General features: G+C 39.4%; 1 protein-coding gene across 2 annotated transcripts; it reads left to right on the top strand.

The window, feature by feature from the left end:
• The first annotated feature begins 2872 nt into the window (after positions 1-2872).
• LDHB (lactate dehydrogenase B) lies at positions 2873-21655 on the top strand. 2 transcript variants are annotated; one of them, XM_081592234.1, is made up of 8 exons: positions 2873-2960; positions 5688-5822; positions 13019-13136; positions 14567-14740; positions 16506-16679; positions 17558-17675; positions 19874-19997; positions 21284-21655. In XM_081592234.1, exons 2-8 carry the CDS (start codon positions 5694-5696, stop codon positions 21449-21451), a joined length of 1005 nt encoding a protein of 334 aa, XP_081448360.1. In that variant the 5' UTR covers positions 2873-2960; positions 5688-5693; the 3' UTR covers positions 21452-21655. The 2 variants fall into 2 exon arrangements, with proteins under 2 accessions (XP_081448360.1, XP_081448361.1); XM_081592235.1 differs by having other exon boundaries at positions 14612-14740.
• Positions 21656-21910: the final 255 nt, after the last annotated feature.

Genomic DNA, 21910 nt, shown 5'->3' on the forward strand with positions numbered 1-21910 from the left:
GACCCCATGGACGGTAGCCCGCCAGGCTCCTCAGTCCATGGGATTCTCCAGGCAAGAATACTGGAGTGGGTTGCCATTTCCTCCTCCAGGGGATCTTCCTGACCCAGGGATCAACAGTGGGTCTCCCACATTGCAGGCAGATTCCTTACCACCAGGGAAGCCCTTAGCACACGTGCACATAGGGAAGAAATAATTTTTCCTCCACCCTCTTAAGGCTCTCTGGCTGGGTCTGAAAAGTAAACTGGCAAAGACAGGTTAACAAGAGAAAAACATTTATTGAATCATTAAAATTTTGTTAAAAGCATTTGATTAAATTTTATTAAACTTTTACACATACATGGGAACCCTCACAGAAAGAAGCCCCAAAGAATTGACCAGAGGAGAGAAGTTTTATAACTTTTAGACCAAGAAACAATAAATTTGTGAAGAATTTGACAAGACAGGGATTTGGGCTAGGGGCAGTAGATACTGAAAAAAGTGGTTAGAAAGTTAGTTAAAGGTTAGTTTAACAAAAGTTTATTTATACACATTTCCCTTTGTCCTGGTAAAGGAAGGGTACCTATCACAGGGGAGATTTGTCATCTGCTCTCAGAGAAGAAGGGTGATATAGGGGGAGGGAGGTCAGAGAAAACTTCTTGATCCTGCTGTTTCCTCAAACCCTTCAGTTTAAGATATTCAAGATGCCAAGGTATCATATTTTGAGGGTGGTATGTCCTGAACCCTACCAAAGGATTTTATTGTATGAATCATTGTATACAAAATTGTCTTTCACACTTCATACATAAAAAGATCACTGGTCTGGTTATACAATTCTCAAAAATCTTCAAGGCAGGTTGTGTGTGCCCTCCTGGCACTCAGAGCTGCAGAAGGAGAACTCAGTTTGATCAACCAGATTAGTAACTGATTGTGGAGGAAGGGGATGGAGATAGGGTAGAGGAAAAGCTACAATCTCTTATTTTTTCTCATCCCACCTCCTTCCCAAAGACATGCAGCAATAGCAGGGCTGGCAAGAAGGGGGAAAACTAGGAAGATACTTAGAAATCTATAGCAATGTAGATTAACTGTTTTGGAAAACAGATGAGAAGGATCTACGGTGGCTTCTAGATTTCTTGTCAGAGTGAGCCACTGGTCTTGCTTCAAACTTGGATTCATGATAAACATAACCCTACTTTTGAGGTTACGGTAGCTCAGACGGTAAAGAATCAGCTTGCAATGCAGGAGACCCAGGTTTGATCCCTGGATCGGGAAGATCCTTTGGAGAAGGGAAGGAAATGGCACCCCACTCCAATATTCTTGCCTGGAAAATCCTATGGACAGAGAAACCTGAAGGGATATAGTTCATGGGGTGGCAAAGAGTCAGACATGACTGAGCGGCTAACACTTTCACTTTCTTTCACCAAATTCTGTCTCTTCCTGATCATCGTGTTTCAATTTGTGAGTAGGCTGTGTTTTCATGGGCATCAAGGTCCCCACTAACTGGTCTCTGTAATCCTGAAGTTTGAGGTTTATCAATTTTTCTAGACACACTCTATCTTAGGGGCTCTTCTCTTTGCATTTTTTATTGTATTTTAGCCAAATCTCTATTGAATTGTAATTGGAAGAGTTTGCCTACCTATCTCCTTGGAACTTGGAGAGTCTCAGTGAGCACAGTGTTACATTCGTCTTTGTACTTTCCACACTTGCCACTGAGATGAAATTAAAGAATAGGATTAATGGCCATCTACCAAAAATAAATAAATAACACTAGCAAAAAAAAGAAAAAAAAACTCCCTTTCAAATGCAAGGGGTTTCTGAGATTGCTGTACCTGAAAACATATTAATAAACACACACAACTGAATCTGAATCTTTAGGAAACTTTCACCTGATTAATCATTCATTCACTCACTCATTCATTCACTCATTCACCAACATTGTATTGAGGTACCAGGCACCGGGCTAGGTGTTGGAGACACAGAGTGAATGGACACATGAAGCTTTGGAGTCACTCAGGGACTAAGAGAAACTGCATTTCACTCACTAGTGGCCCAATTATACAGATTGGTAAAGAACTTTAAAATGCAGGCACTAGGCCTTACTGACTTCACAGGCAAGTGTGTGTGCATGGGCGTGCACACACACACACACACACACACACATGCTCAGCTGTGTCTCTTTGTGAGCCCGTGGACTGTAGCCTGCCAGGTTCCTTTGTCCAAGGAATTTTCCATGCAAGAATACTGGAGTGGGTTGCCATTTGCATTTCCTCCTCCAAGGCACCTTTCCAGCCCAGTGATCAAACCTGCCTCTCTTGCATCTCCTGCATTAGCAGATGAATTATTCACCGCTGAGCCACCAGTAGGTAGTTATTGCATATTTGCTGAGTTAAGGTGGGAAAAACCCTTACATCAAATGAACTTTATATCAGAGATGAGGAGAAATGAAAATCTAGCTTTATTTTTAAAAACATCCAGAAGCAGTGGTATTATTCCAGAGGAACTACACACTCCAACAGCATCTCAGCTTAGAAGAGTGGTCCTCTAAAGTTGACCCGGAATGCCAAATAGAAATTTACTTCTACTGGGACTAAATTTATCCAATCAAGAGCGTGAGAGTCCGGAAGGGTCGGAGATGGCCAGGTTTCAGAAATAACGCAGCCTCTGTGTGCAAGAGTCTTTAAGCCCGGAGGCTAGCAGTGATCGCGGCCGCCTTAGCGGCCAGAAGGTGACCTCCTCAATTGGGCCGAGGGAGGGCGTGGGCGCACCGGAGCCCTTGTCCTTGAAAAGGATTGAGCTAGCCGAGGGGAGGGGTGGGCGGTGCTCGGGTTTCCAATCACAATAGAGGAAGCTCGGAGGCGGCCAAGGGGCGGGTCCCGCCTGCTCTTCCTCCCTCCTTGCGGATCCTGCGCTGAAGGAGACGCACGCTGCTGACTTTGTCTTCTTCGTGCTGCCCTTACCACTGTCTGGAGAACTTTCTCCCCCCGGTAGGTTTTAGCTGGGACCCTGCATCCTGACTCTTCGGACAGACCTGGTGGGACTTGTGCAGCAAGACTCGGCGGGGGAAGGACCAGGAAGGACATCTGAGCTCGCGGGCCTGGGGCCCTGAGCATCCGGATAGAGTTGGGGCAGGGGCCCTGTCCCGGCGCTGGGTGACCCGGCGGAGCCGAGGGCCTGCGCCCGATCTCCGGGCTGTGTCGGCCGCCCATCGGAGCTCGCGGCCAGCCTGTGCCCTCCCGGGGGACGGACTTGTTGCATTTGCCGCTACATCCCGGTCCTACGTGTCCTTGATGGGTTCATGGCGGCCGCATCACCCTCGGTGCCTGCTGGCGGGCGCCCGGACACGTGCCGGAGGAGCCGGGGGAGGGACCCGTGAAGCTGGGAGGTGGGGGGGTTGTTGGCGCCCACCACCTCGGGCCTGGAGAAATGCCCGGCTTTTCGGGGATGGGAGTGAAGGAGGGATGATCTTGGCCCTGCCCTTAGCCTCTCCCCAGCTCTTCCGGAGCGATAGGCCGGCTCGTTTCTGGCCTTTTTTCCCTTGATGCTTCGGATGCTGTTTATTTACCGGCTTTGGGTGTTGAGAGTTTAGAAAGGCCTAGACTTTTCCACGGTGGAGACCTTCTCTGGGGAGATCCGTGGTGGCTGCCTCCCCTGGTGACCTGAGCTCAGCGCTGCGGCGCGAAGAGGAAGAGGTGGCCCCTGGGCGGTCGGCACTGCGGGCTGGAGGGATGGAGCGGGGGAGGGGAGAGCCGGCTCTCGATGGACGAATTGCAGGGCAAAAATTGACTGTTTAAAAGGTTAGAATCGAGATAGTCTGCAAAGTGGAGCTTTGTTCTGAATTTAAGGCACGGGTTCTTTTCTAGTGATTTATATCCACAGAAGGGGCAGGAGCGTGGGGATAAAAAGGACCAAATATCGATTATTTTTACACTGTTTTTCATTCTTTGCCCTTACAAGCCGCCACTGATCTTGAGACAGGCCTGTGTATGATATAAAACATTTTCTTGTCATTTCTTACAACCCTATTAAATAACCCCTGTTAAGGAAAAAAAAAAAATTTAAATCACATTTCTGTAGAAAGATCTGAAAGAAAATCTGTATTGGCTCAAGTCTCTACAATATCATTTCTGAAATTCCCCAGATAGTTTAAAAGGTCTGTGTGAAAAACTAATCTGTATTTCTAGAGCAGTCTTTCTGGATTTTTGTTTTCCACTGCTTTGCTGGATCCTCTATATCTAGAAGATCTTAAACCAGCTAGTGAAAATACCATGATGAAGAGAAGCTATGCGTTTGTATCTCAGTTCAGCAGGAGAGGCAGCATTCATTCTTCCGATTCTGTTCAACTGCTCAAAATGCAGGTCGTGTAAATTTCACTGCAAGGTCATCTATTTGTGGAAATATTTGCGCACCATTGTATATTTCTTTTTTCTCTAGCATCCAGGAGAAAACTGCCAGTGTGCTTTGGAAAGACAAAATAATCTCCCAGTATAGACCCTAATGATTTGGGGGGGAATAGTTTTTTTGGGAAAAATAGCTATAGACCAAAACAGCTGCTAAACAGTTGTCTCCAAATTCAAGTACTTTATTCCAACTAGGAGTCTTACTGACTCTTCCAGGTTTTGTTACTTAGTCCTTTGCGGATGAGAACCAAAAAAGGAGACTGGGAAGCAGGGGTACAATTTGAAAGAGGTACCTTAACCTGCCACGTGGCTGTCTGCCTCAAAAGTAAAAGGCAGACACAAATAGTAGATATTTTAATGGATTATAATTATAAATGCTACTTAATTTTGAAGAAAGGGCTTTTTAAAAAATATCATCTGAATCCTCTCTTTAAGGCAGGTTGATACAAAAAGTTTCACCATTTGTTTTATTTATCCAGAAAACTCACCTGATAACCTGATACAATTGGTGTTACTCGTATAAATGCTTCCTAACAGTTTCCTTTTTTTTTTTAACTTTAATTTTTTTTTTTTTTTTTTTACTTTAATGGCTGGAAAGAAACTGACTCAAAGGCTGCTGTTTTCCTTATGTGGTCCCCTTGGGGGGAAATGTATTAAGTATCTACCCACCTTTCAATAAGCTTCCAAAGCACACTAAAAGGAATTCAGACTAATAATTTTTACAGATTTTGTGCAAACATTATTTGTCACTATTTTATCATCACTGTATTTATTGAAGCACACATCGTATGTCCAGTACACTGACAGATTTTAAGTGAGACCTCAGTAGAAGAAGAAAATAGACAAACCAGGTGGTCCCTCTCTTCTAAGAGTGATAATAACCATTGGTAGTAGAAATTATATTCGTAAGTAGCTCTTCTTTTAGACCAAGCTTAAATATGGGTTAATACTAGGCCCTAATTTAAATAAATATTTTGTAGGGAGCATGGAAACCAATTGGCTAGTCTAAATACAAATGTTGTTTAGCCAGTAAATGAACAGCCCCAAGACAATTATTACAGCTTTGTTAGATACTGCTAGTCATAGGTCGAAGAGAAGAACCCAAACTCTAAAGGGCTTCATGGAGATTTTTGTCTTGAAATTTTTGTTAGTGGGTCATGTTTTTTCCGTTTTTTTAAAGAAACTGTGTTCTGGAATACCATTAAGCTCATTTCAAAATGTATTTCAATTCAAACTTGCAACAGTTACATTGCAAGTCCCCCTTCCTGTTTCTCAGGTGGATGCATGTATCATATTTTGATTATTTTCTTTCAGGGTACAATGGCAACTCTTAAGGAAAAACTGATTGCACCAGTTGCGGAAGAAGAGGGAACGATCCCAAACAATAAGATCACTGTAGTGGGTGTTGGACAAGTTGGTATGGCATGTGCCATCAGCATTCTGGGAAAGGTACTTTTCAAGAACTCCATACATGATAGGTAGTTTCATCATGTGGATGCAATCTCTTTAGGCTTTTGAGAATTTGATTGTATCTTTAAAAGGGTTTTTTTTTTCTGAAAATTTTAAAATAAGTTGTAGACCTGGTGATACTTTATCTTTAAACACATTAGCAAATATTTCCTGAGAGAATGACATTCTTATCTGAAACAGTAGGCTTACTGTACTCAGTAATACTCATTAAACACTATTATCTACTATACAGTATCCAGATTATAGTTCTCCAGTTATCAGGATCATACCTTTTCTCCCCTAGTCCAAGATCATATTTTTATATACTTGTCATGTCTCTTTATTCTTCCTTAATCTGGAACTTAGCCTTTCTTCATCTCTTATGTTACTGGTAAGTTTGTAGAGACATCAGTTTTGTAGGATGCCCCTTGATTTATGTTGGTCTGATGTTTGTAACTGAGTTCAGGTTATATTTGGAGGTGGCATTATGACCAGGTGATGGCCTGTCCTTCACAATGCATCACATCAGCAGGTAATGTAATGTTATCTTGCCTCATTATCAGCACAGTTGCTTTTTGAGGTCATGGAAATATCCTGTATTCTCCTCAAACCTTCACTCAGTTGTTTAATTTTAAAGTAATTTCAAATTTACAGAAAACTTGCAAGAAAAGTTTTTAAAAAGTAAAACTTCCATATTTGCTTCACCCAGATTTACCAATTCTTAATGTATTTCTGTTTGTGTGTGCACACAAGTGTGTGCCTGTGTGTATGCATGTGTGTGCACATGTGCATATGGGGCTTTTTTTCGGAACCCTTTGGGAATAAATGCAGATATGCCCTTTCTTTCCTTCTGTCTGAGTACTTTTCCTCGGAATAGGACATATTCTAACATAATCAGTTCAGTTATCAACATCAGAAGCTTTAATACTGGTAACATGCTTCTAACACTTTCCACTCCTCTAGATTATATTTCCCCACATACCTCCATAGACTTTTAGTTTGCCTTCTCTCTTCTTATTCATTGAACTGATCCATATACTTTCTGAAGGCTATCTTAAATGTTTTTCAGGGGGAACCCCTGCCTCAAAAAATGCTGCTGGGCCTTCGGTAGAACACACTATCTTTTTGTATTGTATGCAAAGGCTGCTGAAATAACTCCTAGCCGAGCATATTTCTATCTACAAAATTTAAATTCTAAAGGAGCAAATTCTGAATCTTCACTGAGGAAAAAATCATCAGAGAAATCAAATAAAATGTGTAATGCATGCAAATGAAAGTTTTATTCTTTTGCATTTTTTCTGGCTAATTTAATTGACTAGGTTCCCCTAATTTAGAAGAATAGCTGCTCCCCAAATTACAGGGGAATTAAATAATCACAATTTAATGTTTACCATTCATACCAATAAAAATAGAAAAGAATATTCCAGCTTACTTTTCTTTCAAAATATTTATTGTGTAACATATTTAAAGTGTGTTGTTTAAAATGCTTTATTTAAACAGTAATCTCAATAAATGGAAACTGTTCATATCCTGTTTCCAGATATGGTAGTTGAGGCTTGACTAGATTAAGTGGCCTGCCTGTTATCACACAGTTGGTAGTGGTTGAGCTGTATTTGAGCCTGGGACTCTGAACTCTTAACCACAGTAACTCTGCCATTTCTTTCTATTCTATGCTAGTATTGGGGTAATTAAAGACAAATTTTTTTTTTAATTGAAGTATAGTTGGTTTACAGTGTTGTGCTAGTTTCAAGTATACAGCAAACTGATTCAGTTATACATATATATATATATATATGTATGTATATTCTTTTCTAGGTTCTTTCTCATTATAGAATATTACAAGATAATTGAGTATAATTCCCTGTGCTGTACAATAGGTCCTTGTTGTTTACCGCTTTTATATATAGTAATGTGTATGTGTTAATCCCAGACTCCTGATAATTTAACTCTCCCTGCCCCAGACATAAATGTATTAATAAAATAATAAAGATTTTCCATTCCTTAAGCTAAACTCAAAACTTGGACTTTTTAGGAAATTAGCAATATATCTGGGCTATCATGATTCTCTCAGAACCTCTCTGATTGTTTTAATTGTAAATTTAAAGTCCTCTTTGATAAATAATTTAATTGAGACTCTCTCTGCTGTTATATAATACTTTGGCCCAATTCAAGTGCTTGAGAACCAACCAGGCCCCTAACACAGTAGGAATCTTTGAGCTGAGCTTCTGTGAAGGCAGGACTGCCTTGTTCAAAGCCCATTTTACTAATTAAAAATGTTTAAATCTTTTTGTAATGGGGAAGGATTAGAGTCAAGGTTTTTATTACTATTTGGTAAAGATTATAAGCCCCACTCCTTTAATAAGAAAAATACCCAAAACGGAGAGAGAGAGAGAAAGGGAACTAGACAATTCTATTTTGTTAAGTATCTATATGTTACTTTATTCCTCTACAAAATTTCTAGGGAATGTCGTCATCTCTGTACTACTGGTGGAAAAACACAAACTCAGAAAGATTAAGTGCGTTGATTAAGATCTCAGAGATCTTACATCTTACATCCCCGGTGTGGTTTTCAGAGGATACACAATGCTTTGGCCCAGAAAGGGGATGAGCTAGGGCATCAGACTGGTTGAGAAGGTCTGTACCTTGAATGCGCCCATGGAAGCACCTGAGTCCAACCTCCACCATGACAAAGATGCTGATGTTTTCTGCTGCTCTTGCCCATTTTCCACATCCTAATTGCCAACGTGGAAACCATAGTGAGCTTTTATAAAAATAGCTCCCCTGCTTAGAACTGCACACATAAATGAAATACAGGGAGGATCTTTCCCTGCCTGTCTCTCAGAGCAAGGCAGGGTGCGCACCTCCAGGGGGTACCATTCAGAATGTCGCAGATTCCTTCCAGTGCTGTGCGGTGGCTGGTGCCACCTCTAACTTCATCTCTTACCTCCTTCTTCCCTCTTCAAAGCACTATGATCATCATGGCTTCAGTATTAGCCACTCAGTCGTGTCCAACTCTTTGTGACACGGACTGTAGCCCACCAGGCTCCTCTGTCCATGGGATTCTCCATGCAAGAATACTGGAGTGGGTTGCCATTTCCTTCTCCAGGGGATCTTCCCAACCCAGGGATCGAACCTGGGTCTGCTACATTGCAGGCAGATTATTTACTGTCTGAGCCACCAGTGAAGCCTATGGCTTAAACCCTTTTATTTTTAAAAAGTATTTTTAAAATTATTTTATTTATTTGGCTGTGTCAGGTCTTAGTTGCAGCCTGCAGGATCTTTTGTTGTGGCGTAGGCTCTCTAGTTGTGGCACATAGGCTCCAGATTGCACGGGCTCAGTAGTTGCAGTGCATGAGCTTAGTGGCTCTGTGGCATGTGGGATCTTAGTTCCCTGACCAGGGATCGAACCTGCACCCCCTGCATGGGAGGTAGATTCTTAACTACCAGGGAAGTCACTTAAACCCTTTTAGAACTTGATTTCCCTTCCTCTGGAATGACTGCCTTGGATCATCAGAGTTAACTCCCTCCTATCATTCATATCAGGCCTTTGTGGACTGGTTTTCCTTGATCATCCAATACCAAGTAAGCTTCCTTCCATTTCCTTTAACCTCACTCTGCCTTGTGCTGTTTATAGCATTTCTATGATCAGAACCATCTTAAATTGTTTGCTTCACTCCTCTTCCCTTCCTGGTACATTCCATGAGAGCAGGAACCTTGTCAGATTTGTTCATTACTATATTCCTCACTAGTAGAATAATGCCTGGCACATTGAGTAGTGAACATGTATTAAATAATGGATATTCCTCTTACTAAGAAACGGCACTTACGTCTGGTCAAATTTTGATCAGAGCTTTTCGTTTTTCATGGTTTCTCCTGTCGCCTCTACCAATCATAAGGTATGTGCTTTGGCTGCCAAGACCCCATCATGTTGTCAAGGTCATTAGAGCTTCCATGTGATTATTCTGCCCTTAGCCTCTGCCCAGCTGTTTTTGGTTTGAGTGTCTGTCAGTCAGCTGTAGTCACATTCTTCTACAAACATCATACAGAGCAATGTAATTACAGACATACTGCAGAGTAGTTTTTGCAGTGCAAGACTAGGTCTAAAAGTGAAACTTAATTAGAATTTGGTGTTTGTACAAGAATAGACAGGCTAATGGAACAGACTCAAAACCCAGAAACAAAACCAAAGAATATTTAATACAAAGTGACATGCCAGAGAAGAAAAACAAATTATTAAATAAGGGGTGCTTGTCCATTTAGCTATTTGGAAAAAGCTATACCTTTTCCTCCCACAAAATGTCATGCAGACTAAACACTTGAATATAAAAATGCAGAATGCAGCCATCAAATATTAAGGCAGTGGTAGCGGAGTTGGATGTGACTTAGCAACTAAACAGCAACAAAAACAATAGTTTGCTAGCTCGGGGACCAAGAGGTAGGTTGTGGCTATGTCTGGTCCACACAGGACTTAGATTAAGAGATAATTTTCTTTTTTGGCCAAGCTGTCCAGCATTCAGGATCTTAGCTTCTCGACCAGGGTTTGAACCTCTGTCCACTACAGTGGAAGTACAGAGTCTTAACCACTGAACCACCAGGAAGGTCCAAAGAGATGATTTTTGTCTTATGTTAAACAGGCTATCAACAAATGTTGTTCTTGGCTTCTAACTGACCTTGTTCCTCAATAAGTTAGTGCTTTTGCAATTAATCTAAGCCTCGATGTATTGATCATTTTAAAATATGCAGCTTAAGTGGAATATACATGTGGTAAATTCATTGGCTAGTATATACTATGAATACAGAAAGATTTATTTAAGCCCAAGTGTCAGTACTTAGTCACACATCTTCTTTTTGTCTGCCTCCCACTGGAAGGATATTCAGTGGCATAAATGCAGCTAAATTCGGCTCTGCAATTATTTTCTCCAAGTGTTGGATCTCTTCCTTCCTTGCCAGCTGACTATGCACTTCTCCGCCAATTCTCTACCCACTGAAACAAAACAGAGGATCTGAGATCCTGTGACATCCTTTTCCCCTTAAGCCCCAAATTCTGTGCCCGTTGACTTCAACAGCGCACATGTGATGTCCCCAAAATAAGAGTGACATCCCCAGTACTTGGCACCTGAAAGGAATGGTTATGAAGTTCTCTGGAATGAATTTAGGGCTCCAGAAAAACAAGCGAGGGCTTTGTGTGAGCTTGCAGAGAAACGAAACCATTTTAAGTGTTAAAAACATGTGTAAGTGAAAAGGGGTGAACATTAATGCCTGCATTTGACATACATGGAAGGAGAAAATACTTGATGGAAGCCTGGCGTGCTGCAGTCCATGGGGTCGCAAAGAGTCGAACACAACTCCGTGACTGAGCAACAGCAAAGCAACCCCTAGTTCATAAAAGGGTCCTTTGAAGTTGGCAAGTGAATCAACTGCTTGGAACTAAGAATGCATTCAGTCACATGGAAGTTTGAGTCTCAGAGAAACCCTCCCAAGCAAGCCTATTGTAGCTCCCTGCTTCAGGCCAGCCGACACTGGTTTTCTAGAAACAGGTGACAGTCTTTATTCCTAGGCTCCTACCTGGAGCAGGACCTGCTTTGCTGGCAAGTTAACTGGGTCAAGTTTTCTTATTGGCCACCTCACCTCTCTTTCTCTGCCTCTCCCTCTGCTGTTCAGAGCCTTCCTGACCCCTCCCAATTCCACATGGATTATTCTATCTTAACCTTCAGAGCACTTTCTGAACCTGAGTTACTTCATACATTTTTCCCTTTACGTAACTTAATCAAACTATCCTACACATATTAGACTAATTATTTTGCTAACAGCCTGAAAAGCAATAAAGGCTTGGGTGATAGATCAATGGGAAGGGTAATTACTTTTTAGAAGAGTTTGTAGGGACTTCCGTGGTGGTCCAGTGGTTAAGACTCCATGCTCCCAGTGTAGGAGGCATGGGTTTGACCCCTGGTCAGGGAACTAAGATCCCGCATGCTACAGGGCATAGTTAAAAATATAATTTAAAAAAAAAATAGAGTTTGTAAATTACGAGTTTTCACAAGACAACTGACTTATTTATTTTTTAAGTTTTTGGGCCATGTTGAACGACATGCAGGGTCTTAGTTCCCTGACCAGGGATCAAAACTGTGCCTTCTGCATTGGAGGCATGGAGTCTTAAAGACAACCAATGTTAAAAGCTGAAAGGTTATTTAAACGCAGCTAGATCTCTTGATACAAAGAGCCGATTCACTGGAAAAACTCTAATGCTAGGAAAGATTGAAGGCAAAAGGAGAAGGGGATGGTAGAGAATTAGGTGGTTAGATAGCATCACTGATTTAATGCACATGAATCTGAGCAAACTGCGAGAGATGGTGAAGGGCAGGAAAGCCTGACATACTTCAGTCCGTGGGGTCACAGAGTCAGACACAACTGAGTGACTGAACAACAACAGATCAACAGCTCCCTTTTCCTGAGAAGAAAAGGTTGAGGACTTGCTGCAAAGCAGACAGGATAGTTGATTGAGGGTATTAACTTGGGATGGATGGCAGAAGATGACAATCAGAACAGAAAACAAGAAAACATTGAGACTGACCAAGTTTGCCTTGAAAATGTATGGAGAATTCACTAGCCCTGGAGCCCCGTGCCCCTGACTCTTATCTTTCACCACCAGGACGTTTGAGTTGGTCAGAACCAACCTGAGGGTTCCTAGCTTCAACCAGGGCTTCAAAGCCTGCTCTGAAGTGAACTCAGCCTCTTGTTTTAAATGAAATCTGCTCTGTCTAAACCCCTCCAAACTAGGAGTGACCTTCAGGATGGACACAATGCCCAAGACTGTTTCTAGGTCTTCGTGAGTCTCTATTTTTTTTTACTATCATCCCCCTTTAGTGTGAAGACTTGAGCAGCCTGAGGCCACTGTTGAACCACGATACTTGCATGTTTACAGATTCTTGAAACAACTATATCAAGCTCATTGAATATCCATTGAGTACTAGAGGTGAAATTCTTTAAAGAAAAAGATGGTATCAAATATTAATAGTTCATTATTCAAAACGTTTCATCATCAAATTGTTGAAAGCACACCTAACTCCATGGTAAAAATTCTTCCCTCGGTTTTTAGACATTGGGCACTTCCATTTCAAGGGTCTTTGACTTAAATACTGTGAACTGAGGTGTCCTTGAGTGGCTTGGAGTCCTAACAGCTCTTTTTGTGTTTATAGTCTCTTACTGATGAGCTTGCCCTTGTGGATGTTTTGGAAGATAAACTCAAAGGAGAAATGATGGACCTGCAGCACGGGAGCTTATTCCTTCAGACACCAAAAATTGTGGCGGACAAAGGTAGGCTATTTTCATGCCCAAAGTGATCAAATAATGAATTGATATCCTCACTCCCTGAGAGAAAACAGGTTTCCCCATCCTGGTGAATCTAATGTCAGCAGTTTCTTGTTTCCTTCTGGATCCAGTTCATCCTCAGGGACAATCATAACTGTTATCTCTGTAAACCCTCCCCCTTGTGCCTTGCAAGTATACAGTGCATAACATTTTAGGAAATTGGATCCAAATGCTTACTTACACATAACCTGAGAACAGGGATGTTTTAGATCTGAAAAAATATTTGCACAAAATAATTTGAGTGCCTCAAAGAAACTAAATAAATTTGTATTCTAGCCATCTTTGTTCTGGATTAATGCGTTTATGCAGTAATATGGCAGTGCCTACAGATATAGTAATGTCCAGCCTCCAAAATAATTTCTAACAATACTACTAAAAATAGCGTGTGTGTCAATCACTCAGTCGTGTCCAACTCTTTGCAACCCCATGGACTCCTCTGTAGCCCGCCAGGCTCCTCTGTCCACGGGATTTTCCAGGCAAGAATACTGGAGTGGGTTGCCATTCCATCCAGGGGATCTTCCCAACCCAGGGATCAAACCTGGGTCTCCTCCTGCAATGCGGGCAGATTCTTTACCGTCTGAGCCACAGAGCAAGTCCGCTACTAATAATAGCTGTTACTTATTGAATTATTAGCATTCTGGGTACCGTGAAACTTGTTGCCTATCTCATCTTCACTGCAGCCCTGTGAAAAGTGGGTCCTATTACCTCTGTTTTATGGAAGAGGAAGCTGATAAATTATTAGTAACTGTCAAAAGTCACATAGCAACATGGTTTAATTGTATGAGTCATCCATAAGTATTGAGTATAATGACCACATCAAAATGTCTAATTTGAGAAAGGATTCACTTGCTTGGAGAAAAAAATAAAATACTATACCTTGCTAAAAACAATATGCTTCTTTAAAATACTGAGTATTAGAAATTAAATTCTAGCCAAGAACAAACACTTGAGTGCCTTCCTTCGCCTTCATAGATTGAATTAACATTACAAGTCTACACTTACCTTCCAATTGCTTTTTTGTTGGATGACTGCCAGTTGAATTTTGCACTCGCTGTTTATACTTTGTATTATTACTGATAATCCAATATTCTCTAAAGCCAATAGAATTTTGAATCTGTTAGCAAGAAACGTAATTTAGGGCCATCTTTGTTTCCTGGGTTCATTTTCTGAGCCAGTGTTATGGTCGGAATGGTTCCACATCACTCAAGGAGGAAGAAGCCATGGAACACTGGTGTTGCAACTCAAACGTTATACAGAAAACGTAATTCTCACATGCGTTCCATGAGCTTATGTATGTTTGGGTTCCTAGAGCATCTCATACAGCATGTTTTGATGCAGAGTTGTATGTGAAGTCCTTTTCTCCCCTCTCCTTCAAGATTACTCTGTCACTGCCAATTCCAAGATCGTGGTGGTAACTGCAGGAGTTCGCCAGCAAGAGGGGGAGAGTCGCCTGAATCTGGTGCAAAGGAACGTTAACGTCTTCAAGTTCATCATTCCTCAGATCGTCAAGTACAGTCCTGACTGCATCATCATTGTGGTTTCCAACCCAGGTATCGTTGTGATGCCTTAATTTTCAGTTCTGTTCAATTCAGTACTTTGGGTTTTTGTTTTTTTTTCCTTTTCCTTTTTTTTTGTTTTTTAAACGTATAAAACATCTTTTCTGGTGTTTGGCCTAAGCAATTCACGTGTCTTCCATCAATTGGCCACAGAGAGTGATGTTTGCAAAAACCCCTGGCACGTTCCCAGGCCACATGCTGAAGAATGTAAAGAGAGTTTTATATAAAGCAGTTTCATCTCCTTATTTTATCTGGGTTTGTTGGAAAGTCTAAAAGCTTTAAAAATTTTCTATCAAGATTATCCTGGGATACAAAAAGAAGCATTTGAATGTGACTCCAGTTTGGAAGAAATATTTAAGCATATTTGACCTTCTGTTTTCCCGAAAATGCACTTTAGTCTTCTTATTTCTAAAATTCTTGAAAATTGAGTTGACTGATTTTTTGTTTTTTTAAAGAAGTTAAAGAAAGCCATTAATTAGTCTAGGTTTAAAGATGGAAAATAGCCTGTTGATGGACAAATACATGTTTAACACCAAATGTTGTAACTTAAAATTTCTGATTAGAAAGAATTGTATTTTTTCAGCCCAAAGAGTCAAAATTCACTGTTTCACACTTCTTCTGCCTATAATTTGCTACCAAACTTACTTTTTATTGGTAAGCACAGTAGATAAAATATGTTGTTAAATGGTAAGGCTGATTATCTCTGATACTTCACATAGAGAAACATTGTAAGAGCCAGGAAAATCCTTACAATTTATGGGATATTGAGTTGGGAGCTAGCAAGACCAGAGATGATTTTAGCAGTATTCTCTGCCATCTTGGCTTAGAGTTTCCTAGTCAACCTTGTATCTAAAACTCATAGAGAGAGAGTGATAAATAAATGTAGAGCGTGAGTGACAAACAGCAGGCACATATGAAGCTGCTACATCCTGTGCTTAAGGCAGACTTTATTAACTAGTTATACAACTTTTCCAGGTATAGCTTCAAAGTCTTAAGTCTCCAGGGAGTCACGCCTACCGAGTCAATGTTGCCAAGGAAGAGATTATAATATCCAGGCCAAAATGACCTTAAAATATCTCAGCCAGTGTCTGTATATGAGAGTGGAGGTGGAGGCTTGCCTTCCTGGTGTGCACATTTTCCTGCTTTTTACAGCTTAGCCTGTATAAATGCTCTGATCTTCTCTAGCCCAGCAGGTTTTATCACCTCTGTGCCACACCAGAATAAAGACTCTGTCATTAAATTCTTTCTGTTAAATACTAGAAAATGCTAATACCCTATATTATAATAATTGTTGACTGAATACTGTCTTGTTCCCAAAGGTAACTTTTAGCAGCATGCCTTGGTGGTTTAGTAACCTCTAGCTTTTGGTTTCTGAAGACAGTTGTTACAATCATGGAATGTTAGAATTGGAAGAAACCTAAGTGATGATCAAATTCAGCCCTTTTTCTCTTTCTTTCCATATATAGTAAATTAATCTGCAAAACTTATATATTCTTGTTTCCAATGATAATGTAAATTAAAACCATAATATTGCATTTTCCATGTTTTACAGTCTCTTGACTATACAGCTTAAAAGTTTTTCTTATCTTTCTAACCCCCATGGTCCCTAATTATGAAAAGTCAGATATTTACATCTTTCTGGCCACATCTCATTTGGGGGATGGGATGGGGGAGAGGAGAAAACCAGGGCGCCATTGATTAAGATAGCAGTTGACATCAGTTTTGATGTACTTACATATATTATTTTTAAAAATTTTAGTGGATATTCTCACATATGTTACCTGGAAACTAAGTGGATTACCCAAGCACCGTGTGATTGGCAGTGGATGCAATCTGGATTCTGCTAGATTTCGCTATCTTATGGCTGAAAAACTTGGCATTCATCCCAGCAGCTGCCACGGATGGATTTTGGGAGAACATGGCGACTCAAGCGGTAAAAAACAAAACAAAATACAGACAGTGTTTTCTGTGTACTTAGGATAGTGTTCTTGCCATTCTGAATTTTTTTTGTTTTTACATTGTAGTTTATATTTTCACATACTTCACATTATAGATAAGTAATTGTGAGAGAATACTTTGATACTGACTAGGGAAATACCTGATTCCTTATCAGTTTTTTGCCTCATAAGTTTAGTATCCACTAATGATTCTTATTTAAATATTATTTAGATAATAATGGTTTAAAAATGGTTAAAAATTATTACTGTGATAGTTTTGAAACATTCTAATTCCATCATTTCATCTTAAACATTGAATATTATACATTGAATAGGCTTATTGTATAAAACTGTAATAATCCAAGACATAATGATTATTGGTTTTACTAAATCCACTTCTGCCCAATATGCAAGGGGCTATTTTCTCCCTAAAGGTTAAGGTGTAAATTTTTCTTTGAAAAATTAGTAGTGTAATTCTGGTAGAGTAAACTTTGGTACAGTAAGAATTGGGTCTTAAAATTATTACTTATTTTTTAAATATAAGCAGGCAGAAAGTTCAGAATTCCTCAAACCCAGAGTTTAAGAAAGTCCCGAACTAGAATCTTTCACAATTTCACAAACCCACAGAAAGGGAAGAATTTCATAACGCCTGTAAGTCTGACACAGCAATTCTGTTTGCATTAAAATGGTTGAAAGGTACAAGGTCAGATTTGAAGGCAAATGTTAGTCTCTGGGGAAAGTGTATTGGAGTGAATTGTCATTGCAGCAGTTAGTGGATAAAATGCATCAGGGGTGAAATCTGAACTAAGAGAAGAAAAGATGTTTTTAAAATAATGTCAGAGGTAAAATGCTGTTTTTCCCCCACCCCCGATAGTGGCTGTGTGGAGTGGAGTGAATGTGGCAGGCGTTTCTCTCCAGGAACTGAATCCAGAAATGGGAACAGACAATGATAGTGAAAATTGGAAGGAAGTGCATAAGATGGTGGTTGAGAGGTAAGTAGAGGTGGGGGGGCTTGATTTAAGACAATTAATATCATCTTAGACAAAATCGAGAACACTTTCTATGGCTGCCTATTCAGATAAACTTCTTCCAAAATTTTTTTTTCCTTTTAAAAAAAAATTTACTCTTTTTGTTTGTTTGTTTGTTTGAGGGAGAGTGGTGTTTTTTTCTTTTTCTTTTCATTTTTAAATTATTTTTTCTTTTAGATAGACTCAGCATAGCAAATATGCAGCTATTATCTTCTGAAAGAGGCAAGACTGACTTATACTGGTCAAACTTGCTATGTCGGTGCCCCTAGGGAAAGCAAATATTTTTCCAGAAAAATTCTGTTGTAATAGGAGTGAAACATGGAATTAACAGATGACAAAGTTGGCTTATTTAGAAAAGTAAACCTAGGCACTGTTGTGTCATAATTGACTAAAATGATACTTACTGATTGATTGTTAATAGTTTTCAAGCTATTAGCAATCAATAGCTTGAACATTGATTCAATATCTCTCCACACCTAACCAAGGATGTCCCCTTTCCCCTATTTTTTAAAACTGCCTTTTGTGACTAACCATTCTCTCTATGACCCTCATGTTTATCATAAAATAAGGTATCATTTTGGACCAGAGTAAAGACGGTAGGCTTAGATTGAAATTATGGGTCTTTTGACACTCAGTTCAGTTCAGTTCAGTCACTCAGTCGTGTCCGACTCTTTGCGACCCCATGGACTGCAGCACGCCAGGCCTCCCTGTCCATCACCACCTCCCGGAGTCCACCCAAACCCATGTCCATTGAGTCGGTGATGCCATCCAACCATCTCATCCTCTGTCGTCCCCTTCTCCTGTCCTCAATCTTTCCCAGCATCAGGATCTTTTCAAATGAGTCAGCTCTTCGCATCAGGTGGTCAAAGTATTGGAGTTTCAGCTTCAACATCAGTCCTACCAATGAACACCCAGGGCTGATCTCCTTGGTGTTGGTTGGACTGGTTGGATTTCCTTTCAGTCCAAGGGACTCTCAAGAGTCTTCTCCAATACCACAGTTCAAAAGCATCAATTCTTTGGCACTCAGCTTTCTTTATAGTCCAGCTGTCACATCCATACATGACCACTGGAAAAACCATAGCCTTGACTAGACGGACCTTTGTTGACAAAGTAATGTCTCTGCTTTTTAATATGCTGTCTAGGTTGGTCATAACTTTCCTTCCAAGGAGTAAACGTCTTTTAATTTCATGGCTGCAATCACCATCTTCAGTGGTTTTGGAGCCCAGAAAAATAAGTCAGCCACTGTTTCCACTGTTTCCCCATCTATTTACGCTAACTGTATAATATTGGGAATCCATTTAACTTTTAAGCTGAATCTCAGTTTTCTCCTCTGCAAAGTCTTAAGGTGTTTATATTATAAGTCTAACTGGTTTCTCAAATATGGAATCGTTTCATTTAGTTCAATTTTAATGACTTTTTTCCCCCCAAGAACTTGACCTGTATATGGAGAAAAAGGATCTTTAAAAAGTTGAAATCGAGTTCTTAGGACTTCATTAAGATAAACCCAATGTAGCTCACCCAAGGTCTTTTAATTAATGATAGTTTGCATGAAGTCCCATTTTTCTAGTACTCAGTTACTCCTGCTACCTAATTCTCAAGTATAAGTGCCTTTGTGGGTTCAGAGTGTATATAATTTGTGCTCAGAAAGTTATCTGCAAGGTTTTGACATCACTTTGCTCTTAAGTTAGTTGGTCATAGTATTTTAGGTGACAGTGATTAGTAGCTTCAAAGGGGCCTGAAAATCAAGGTGTAATTTGTCCTTTGAATGTGAATTTGAAGGTTCTTTTACTTTCATTGTTCCCTGATTTTATTAATATCTTTGGAAATATTTGTGTTTATAAATAAGAAGATTGGTTGCAAAATGTATATGCTACCACTGTGACTTTATAAATGGCCATTTATACAATAAACTACTTAAATTTGTCAAAGCATTTACATAATACCTACCATGTAGTTTTAAAGTTTTAAATATTTTACGTATATATTTACTCATTTAACAAACTTATGAAGTAGATACTATATTGTTACCCTTATTTTACAGAAGTGGACCCTGAGATAGGTAATCTAAATAATGTTCTCAGGATGACAGAGTTAAGAGACAGCAGGAATCAAACCACCAAAGCATCTGGTCAATTATCTCCTTTATGATTTTCTTTTCTTAGTGCCTATGAAGTCATCAAGCTAAAAGGATACACCAACTGGGCTATTGGATTAAGTGTGGCTGATCTTATTGAATCCATGTTGAAAAATCTATCCAGGATTCACCCAGTGTCAACAATGGTGAAGGTAAACTGTTACAAAATATTAGTTGGTTTCTTGTCGAGTATTCCATAAGTAGATTAATTTTAAGAAGGATGAGATAATGTCTCAGTCCACAGTTATTTTTCATCTCAAAGTTTTATGGAAACTTTTCTCCTTTCTATCAGAAGCTTAGGCCAAAAAAGCAAAAGTTTATAGAAGCTGAGACATCAAATGCGTTTTTATAATTCTCCTTTGTATAATGTGACAAATTAAATATTAACTCTGAGTCTTATTTAGCATATTCTTAGATGATCATTTGAATAAGTTTAATAGTTTCATTGCAAGTTGGTGTATTGTAAACTATATCTTGGCTTTGATATATGTAGCACTGATGCCTTAGCAAATTTAGTTTAATTCAGAAGCTATGGAACAGTTAAGTAGAAATTGATTATTTTTAAATAAAACTGAGATAACTGACTCATTTTCTGCAAGTCAACAGCAGGAGTGAAAAAGTAAGGGGGAAAGTGCAGTAGACTGAAAGAAACAGAAGAGGTAAATATAGAAATATTGGGGGATAAAGCATGGTATCAGATGTTTTGAGGTTTTTTTATTACTGTTGTTTGGCTTTTTGATACTATAGCAAAAAAAAATTAAAAGCAGGTATGGCAAAATTGAATAATTGCCAAGTCCATATATAAAAATTTGTTTATTGCCTCCACTTTAGTGTATGTACAAAAAATTTCAGAGCTAATTTAAGAAAATATTAAATTGAATTGATTAATATACTAAAATAATTATGTAATTAAATTGATCCTGTGAGTAAATTACTTAATACAAACCAGTAAAATGTTTGGGGATTCTGTGCTTTTTTTTTTTTTTTTTTTCAGCAATTCTTGAGTATTCTAAGAATCTTGCCTTTGTGTGACTTCCAATTACTTTCCTGGACCTTGTAGGTCAACTACTACCTGAAATCTTCTGCTTAACTAAAGAGTTTTCAGGATGCTTAAAATTTCATGAAGAAAAAGCCCAATAAGAGGCACATTTGAATGTGATTTAATTTGAAGACATATAAGCAGAGAGGTGTCAATAAGTTTGATAAAGTACTTAAAAAATTCTAGTTTTATCATAGTGTCTATTTGTATATTCTGTGTACAAAATCAAATTTGAAATACAAATATTAGAGATAGATAGGACTGTCAGTGATAAAAACAAAAGAAAGAGTTTATGCCCATCAAATTTCCTGCAATTCATCCTCGTTCAACCCCAGGACCTGGGGTCGTTTTTACCTGTGGTTTCATTTCTTAATCTTGGTGCTTTTCTTGTTCTGGCAGGGCATGTATGGCATTGAGAATGAAGTCTTCCTGAGCCTTCCATGTATCCTGAATGCTCGAGGGTTAACCAGTGTTATCAACCAGAAGCTGAAGGATGAAGAGGTTGCCCAACTCAAGAAAAGTGCAGATACCCTCTGGGGCATCCAAAAGGACCTAAAGGACCTGTGACTTCTGGCTGCGAGGCTGTAGAAACTTAAAACTACAGTTTGATTAACCACGAGCCTTTAGTTTGTGTCCATGTACGTGGAGCATAGTTCGCTTTTGTCTTCCTAAGTCTGTGAATCTGGGCTCCCAAAATCAAAGCCCATGCTTGCTTTAATGCTTGCAAGATGAGTCCTTGAACAAATAAAATAAACCACCTAGTGTAATGTGCTCCTGTCTCTCGAATTCTTGAATTTCTAAAAGATTTCCATCTGTTTCTTTTTTTTTAAGTAATTCTTCCCCCATATCATAAATTTCCTTAAATTCTGTCATCTGTATTTCATCCTGTACTTCTTCCACCAAACAGCACTACAATTCTTTGTCACAACATGTGCTGTGATTTTGTTGTCCTAAGAATACATTACCTTTTTTTTTGTTTCATTTACTTTAAACTTATTTGGCTGTGTCGGGTCTTAACCATAACAT

The sequence above is a fragment of the Giraffa tippelskirchi genome, chromosome 4 (genome assembly GCF_054371585.1).
Source record: "Giraffa tippelskirchi isolate mGirTip1 chromosome 4, T2T-mGirTip1v1.2.pri, whole genome shotgun sequence".
In the NCBI taxonomy this organism is placed as follows: Eukaryota; Metazoa; Chordata; class Mammalia; order Artiodactyla; family Giraffidae; genus Giraffa; species Giraffa tippelskirchi.

Bases quoted from the DNA above. Each gene is read 5' to 3' on its own strand.
- LDHB (XM_081592234.1), top strand. From the start codon at position 5,694: ATGGCAACTCTTAAGGAAAAACTGATTGCACCAGTTGCGGAAGAAGAG. The intron at 13,137-14,566 runs GTAGGCTATTTT...CTCTCCTTCAAG, and splicing joins AAAAATTGTGGCGGACAAAG to ATTACTCTGTCACTGCCAAT. The intron at 19,998-21,283 runs GTAAACTGTTAC...TTGTTCTGGCAG, and splicing joins CAGTGTCAACAATGGTGAAG to GGCATGTATGGCATTGAGAA.